The sequence below is a fragment of the Lepidochelys olivacea genome, assembly GCF_965140295.1.
Source record: "Lepidochelys olivacea isolate rLepOli2 genome assembly, chromosome: 11".
Lineage (NCBI taxonomy): Eukaryota > Metazoa > Chordata > Testudines > Cheloniidae > Lepidochelys > Lepidochelys olivacea.
In genome coordinates this window covers 72,845,411-72,852,550 of record NC_140421.1, presented here as the reverse complement: position 1 = coordinate 72,852,550, position 7,140 = coordinate 72,845,411, and the positions used below count along the sequence as shown (strand labels likewise).

The following is a 7,140-nucleotide window of genomic DNA, read 5'->3' as shown; positions in this document are numbered from 1 at the left end:
GCAAGGTTCCATGAGATTAGTGAAAAATGAATCCACAGATAGAATACCTGAAACATTTTACTTCAAACATTCTATTTTCCCGTTTGTGGCAACAAAAAAAGGACGCTGAGCCTGGCGTCCCAGGTGCTTGCCTGCCCCCAACCCTGGTTGTTAAGTTATGCAATTATAACTACAGAATCCTGGCGAAGCAAGCACTATGTGTTCTGTATTCTATTTGACAGGTTACTGTAAATGTTTTTTAAGCCTTAATTTCTTGAAACTCTATTTCCACAGCTATGCATTATGGCATTCCTATAGTAGATGATGCAGTATCCCTCTTATTTTACTGGAATGTGTGAAAGAGACTACTTATCCCCTACTTTTTTTAAAAAATTACAAATACAAACACAAAATCGGTAAACTAAGTCTGTATCCTGTTTGTTTGAAAATATTAATGCTGCACTAACAGACCAGCATGAAGGAAAGCTGATCTATAAATGATCTTTTCTCATGGTATTGTATTAAACCAGCCAGACTGAGCAGATGTTAAGAGACAAGGTCTAGGAAATGGCGTCTTTTATGACGTACAGACAGCATTTGGGAGTGTGGTTTTTTTTTTCTTTTTCTGGGCCCAACTCACATATTGTGACAAATTCCCTCTCCAGTGCATCATCAAAGATCTACAACCTATCCTGACAGACGATCCCTCACTCTCACAGATCTTTGGAGACAAACCAGTCCTCGCTTACAGCCAGCCCCCCAAACTGAAGCAAATACTCACCAGCAACCACACACCAAAAACACTAACACAGGAACCTATGCTTGCAACAAAGCCCGATGCCCACTCTGTCCACATATCTATTCAAGTGACACCATCAAAGGACCTAATCACATCAGCCACACCATCAGGGGGTCGTTCACCGGCACATCTACCAATGTGATACATGCCATCATGTGCCAGCAATGCCCCTCTGCCATGTACATTGGCCAAACCGGACAGTCTCTACGCAAAAGAATAAATGAACACAAATCTGACATCAGGAATCATAACATTCCAAAAACCAGTATGAGAACACTTCAACCTCTCTGGTCACTCAGTAACAGACTTAAAGGTGGCAATTTTGCAACTGAAAAGCTTCAAAAACAGACTCCAATGAGAAACTGCTGAACTGGAATTAATTTGCAACCTAGATAACCCATAACTTGGGCTTGAATAGAGACTGGGAGTGGCTGGGTCATTACATACATTGAATCTATTTCCCCATGTTAAGTATCCTGACACCTTCTTGCCAACTGTCCAAAAAGTGCCATCTTGATTATCACTACAAAAGGTTTTTTTTCCTCCTGCTGATAATAGCTCATCTTAACTAATTAGCCTCTGAGAGTTGGTGCGCAACTTCACCTTTCCATGTTCTCTGTATGTATATATATCTTCCTCTAGATGTTCCCTTCTATGCAGCCGAGGAAGTGAGCTGTAGCCCACAGAAAGCTCAGGCTCAAATAAATTGCTTAGTCTCTAAGGTGCCACGAGGCCTCCTGGCCTCTTTGTAACTTAGTGGGTCTCTGTTTTCCGCCGGCGGGGCGGGGCGGCGGGAGAGCAGCGGTGCTACCCGGTGTGCTGCCCCCCCGGGGACAGTGCTGCCCTCAGAGCGGGCCCCCCAGCCAGGACTTCACCTGCAGCGGGCACCGCCTTCCCTACACACTAGGCACGCAGCCTGGGGGGCCCCATGGGGGCCGCTCTCCGTAGCCTACGCGGCACCGAGCAGCCGCCTTGGCAGGGAGCCGGCCCCGCGGAGACCCCGCTGCCGCAGGACGGCTCCACCCCGCCCCGGCCGCCTCCCCTAGGGCGCACGCGCGCCTTGCTGCCAGGCCACGCCGCAGGGAGGGCTCCGACAGCGCGCATGCCCAGTTGAACAGGAAGCGGGGTGTGCGTTGTCCGGCTCCGGACGCCGGCGCTGGGTGAGCGCGTTTCCGGCCCGTGCCTGGCTGTGCCGGGAATGTCTGACCAGGGCCTGGCCGGTGGCGGGGTGGACTCGGGGCTCGATGCGGCCCTGAGCAAAGTGGGGGCCTCGGTGCGGTCCCGGCGGAAGCTGCCCACGGCGGAGGAGGCGGAGCTGTTGGAGCTGGCGCAGGCGGCGGGGATCGGCCTCGACCCGGAAGTGTTCAGGTGTGCGGCGGGCGCGCGCGCGGGGGGAGGGGGGGCGGCGGGCGCGCGCGCGCGCGCGGGGGAGGGGGGGCTCGCAGGCTGAGCGAGCTGCTGACGCTGCGCCCTCCCCGCAGGCTCCTGCTGGACCTGCTGCGGATGAACGTGGCGCCGCTGGCCGTGTTCCAGATGCTGAAGTCCATGTGCGCCGGGCAGAGACTGGCCCCCAGCGGCCCCGCCGAGACCGGCCCCGAGACGAGAGGTCAGGAGCCGCGGGTTATTAGGGTCCCCTCCCGCTGGGCTCGTCCTACGCCCCTCTCCCTGCAGGGAGGTGCCCGGGCTTAGGCCCGTGGCTGCCGCTTTCTGCTGGGGCAAGGCGGCGAGGGAGGGCGGTATGAGACAAGCAGGCAAGTCCCTGCCGTTTAGGAATCTCGGGCCTGCCACGGCTAGTTTTGCTGCAGGACTAGAGGGACGGAGGAGGTGTCTGTTGCTGGGAGCCTTCATTTATACAAGATGCCAGTTAGACATTCACGTTGTATGTTAGCAAAAGAAAAGGATTTGTAAACAGGCAGAATAAAAATCTTGCCCTCTTCCTAGCTCATTTGACACTCTCTTGTTGCCTATCATGACATCACTTAAGCCTGAATTTAAGCCACTTTAGCCATACTAGTATATTGAAAATGTCAAAACCAAACAACCTAAACTGAGTGTGGTCTCATATACCTGTACCTACGCTATAGCTCTAACTAGTATAGTTTTGTTGGCCAAAAAAACCCCAACAAAAAATCACAAACCTGAGAACGCAGTGCCAGTAAAACTTTTAAGTGTAGATCAGGTCTTACTCCTACTCTCTAGTTCTCATCACCATCATACTAGACAGTCTAATTTCTAATACTGTTAGAAGTAGGAAGACACCTTTTTTTGATAAAAACATCAGGCTCTAGTTTTTCACAAAGAAGCAAAAGGCACCAGACCTATTTTTCTTTTAAAAAAAGCAGCAACAGAATGTACATATATCTTCCTTTCCATTCTTTTTTGGAAGTATATTATTGTATCTCAGTTTCCCCTGTCTCAGGTGGAGGTGACATTCTTTCCTGCTCAGGAGGGCTGGATGCATCTTCCTCTGTATCTAGTGAATGTTCTTTCCATTAGTCCTACCATGCTTTCAGCAGGCACTCAGGTTATAGTGATAAGTGTGGTATAGATACTGTGACAAGCAGAAGGAGCATGTTAGAGAGGATTCAGAGTAGCAGCCGTGTTAGTCTGTATCCACAGGAGTACTTGTGGCATCGTAGAGACTAACCAATTTATTTGAGCATAAGCTTTCGTATGCACAAATAAATTTGTTAGTCTCTAAGGTGCCACAAGTACTCCTTTTCTTTTTGCAGATACAGACTAACACGGCTGCTACTCTGAAACCAGTTAATAGTAGTTACTCCACTGTAAATGCAAGCAAATGTTCGTACCTGTTTATGGTTATCTGGGACCAAAAACTGTACTCTAGGTGCAGGGCCTTATGGTGTGCCATTTTCATCCTCTGCTTTTTAGTGTTTCTCCCCTTCTTTCCTTGGTTTTCCTTCTGTCGTATCCCTCTTGATCATACCCGCAGTATCACTAGCAAAGCAGTCTGTTGCTTCTCTTGGCCTTGCTAGGGAAGAGCGGCTGAGCCTCCCTTGCATTGCTTCTGAAGGATTACAAAAACTGAGCATGCCAAATTTAAACTGGTTCAGAAGTAGCTGTCTGGAAGTCTTTAATATTGGAAACAAAGTATATTAAATCATAGGAAAACAAAATTGCAGTGGATGCTGAAAGTGAAAATGAGAGCTGTTTATCAAGCAAATGATACAGACTTGTATGTTTCTGGCAATGCCTTTATTTTTACTCTGAATTGTTAGCAGTTAAAAGTTCTGTGTAAGTGGCTTGCTTAGTTTGGGATGGGATGTGACACCTGATCAAAACTAAAGGATGCCAAAGTACAATTCAAGTTCACCCCACCTGGCTGCAGTGAGCGGCTGTGGGTGATTGTATAAAGGAGACACAATTGTGGTGTGGCTCCGCAGGACTCCACTTTGCTTGGCTTTGGCCAAAATGGAAATGAATATGAAGAGAATGAATATGAAAATGAATATTCAGTACCAGAATAAAGGATCACATTTTAGCTGTTTAAAACGACAGTAAAACAGACTTTTAGGTATTTAAAATAACTTTTTTTCATCTTTGATGCGTACTTCCTTCAAAGAAAAGCATCACAGTTACTTTTAGATACTATCTAGGAAATGATGTACACTTGTACATTTATTTACAACATTTGTTTAATGTTGGGGTTTATTAATTCAAAATACCAATTAAGTACTTCAGGAAAATGCACTGTATGCTTAAAAGACTTGTTTTACTGGATTAATGGCTAGCAAGCAATGTGGAAAGTGCAATTATGAAATTATATTTGAAAACATTTGAGAAAAATATTGGTACATTTATTACTATGAAATGATTTTTGTTTAACAGCAGTTTAATGTAATAACTATTCAAGTCTAAGCTGTTCATCTAGAGACTTCAAAATTTTAGAGGGGAAACATAAAAGTAGACTGTTAAGATGACAAGATTATGAAATTGATGTATTTAACAAAGCATGTGAGATATGTTACCATTGTTCAAGAGACAGCTTTTCTTCTTTCTCTAAGGGTATTGAACATTCATATTCACTACTCTGTTCTTTTTTTCAATAGACATATGGTGTTTTTAATGTGTTTCTATGTCTCTCTTTGAATTAGAGGTCTCATTTCTCTCTGCCAAGAACAGTAAAATCCCTGCACCACTCTCCTTTTCCTCTGCCCTTCGATCTCCAAGACAAACAGCCCCTAAGATTGTGGTCTACAGTCCTGCTGATGCTTGCTCGCCTTTCTCTCAAGGTCCCCCTCGTTCCTTCCAGTTTTCTTGCTGCCTGTTCTCTCCTTTTGCAGGTTGTGTTTATTAGTTTACCTACTGGGGTTGGTGCAGTCTGTTAGGACATTAAGAATCACACTTGCATTGTGAGTCCTTTAAGTTTAGACTAAACGAACTGGTGTACCCTCTAAACAATACATACTAATGTTAACAAACGGTCAGGAATGGGTAATTTTAAAAATAATTAAAACTTACAGGTTAAAAATAAAATGTAAATCTTACTTTAAAAACGAAAACTGATTCACTTTGCTGTTGAATTAAGAGACTGAAATCTATTGTGAAAAATTCTTTCTCTGTCTTAGACTAGATACCATACGCATAAACAACCAAGAGAAGTAAGTTTAGGAATTATATATTGTGGCCCAGAACCTGCAGACCATTGCGTGAGGGTGGGCTGCTTTGCCCACTCAGAGCTTCCCTGAAGGCTGTCCATTCTTAATGAATTGCAGGATTGGAACCTAAGAACTTCCTGTGCATGGTGGATATTTTTCCAAGGTTTTTTATCAGTGACTTTTTATAAGCTCAAACTGGTTGGTGCGTGCACTCTACAGGAGAGCTTGTGTGGAGATGACTCACTACAAAGACAAATAATGCTCAAATTTATATCGCTCATATGCATTGGCCATTAGGCTTAAGGCTTGCAAACCCCTGTTTCCATTTAGGGCCTGTGTTTTCTGATTTCTATGTGTGTTTCAGAAAGTTATCTTTTTGGGTTGAAGTTTTCCATTCTTCTGTTTCTAGTAAATTGTCTTTGGAAGCTTGAGTAAAATCCCTTTAGCTGTTTTTGAGTGGGGATGGGGTGAGTGCTGTCACTCTGTCTTAAAAACTAAACTTTAAAGATTGTGGCTGAGGTAGGGAAGCATAAATATGGCATGTGCACAAGCCTCTATGGCCATTGTGTGATTTTTGTACATTTAAAATCCATTTCCAAACAAGTTGTATTGTAGCCATTTCAGTATATGCTGCTGTGCATACATGGGTGAGAAATGCCTGCTTGCTTTTGAGCTGGGATATCTTGGATGAAAAACATGATCACAATAAACCTTTAGAGCTTAAAACTCTCACAGACCAATTTCATTTTAAACATGCACATCTTGAAAATTGCTACAGAACAGCATAGGGTTGAGATTTCTGTCTTCCATAGTTCTTAAAATTATGTAAGCAGAAACTTCCTGAATGAAGCCCTGGTGCTACAGGTCCCAGAGATAATGTCCAGTTCCACTTTTTAAAAGTACATTACAAGAATGTTAACTTTTTAAAAATGCACTCAAGTCAGGAACTGCCAGAGTGAAGGTATCCCATTCAACCTTAATTCTGCTCCTCTGTGTATGTGTTACAGTAGTCTCCAATTTCATGCTGTCATACCTTTTTCCCCATGTGTCACCTGCCTCCATCAGTGCACAAGATGGATGGCATTCTAGGGAATGGGGCAGTTCAATACTCCTTTTATCGTCATCGTTCTGTGTCTGGCCCCAAAATATTTGGGGTGGTGGGGGAGATGGCTGATGGAGTCTCATGTTGCCCATATCTCAGATGCATTTTGTAGCTCTGTGTAGACCCTGCAGAATACTGCAGGAGGCTCACTGAGGCCCAGTGCAAGCAACTGAAAACAATGTTATAATGGAAAGTGCTTGGCAACTTTAATGCAATGGACACTTCCAGCTATAATACACCATATAACTGTGTACAATCTTAGATACACAGGTAATGTGTTGTTGTACTGTGGCAAAGTTATAAATAGTACACAACTTGAGTGATACCAGCAGTATTCAATACAATTTAAACAATAGAGCACAGAGGCAGTATAGTAAAATTGAGTAATAGCAGAAGGCAACTCCAGGTTTCATATGCAATGTTTAGTTACACAGAACAAAACTGCATGACTATCAGATTTGTCTGAGTACATCTTACTGTTCCCCCTACTGGTATGTCACGTATATACTACAGCCATTTGCCAAATGGGGATGGCGGCAAGTCACTTGGAGTTAAACTTGTGCAGTTAAAAACATAAGGCATAATAAACCAATTGCATCAAGTACTTCATGAAAATATTTGAACTCAAAATAGCTTGAGAA

The 7,140-nt window shown here is 44.2% G+C and overlaps 1 protein-coding gene across 1 annotated transcript in view; it reads left to right on the top strand.

Moving 5' to 3' along the window:
* Nucleotides 1-1,871: 1,871 nt before the first annotated feature.
* The window catches only part of LOC311528150 (mitotic-spindle organizing protein 2B-like), a 29,697-nt gene continuing 24,428 nt past the window's right edge, over nt 1,872-7,140 (top strand). Inside the window, exons 1-2 of the mRNA XM_084642841.1 lie at nt 1,872-2,146; nt 2,260-2,384. Coding sequence (XP_084498967.1) covers nt 1,977-2,146; nt 2,260-2,384 — 295 coding nt within the window. The 5' untranslated portion in view covers nt 1,872-1,976. The remainder of the gene's footprint in view (nt 2,147-2,259; nt 2,385-7,140) is intronic.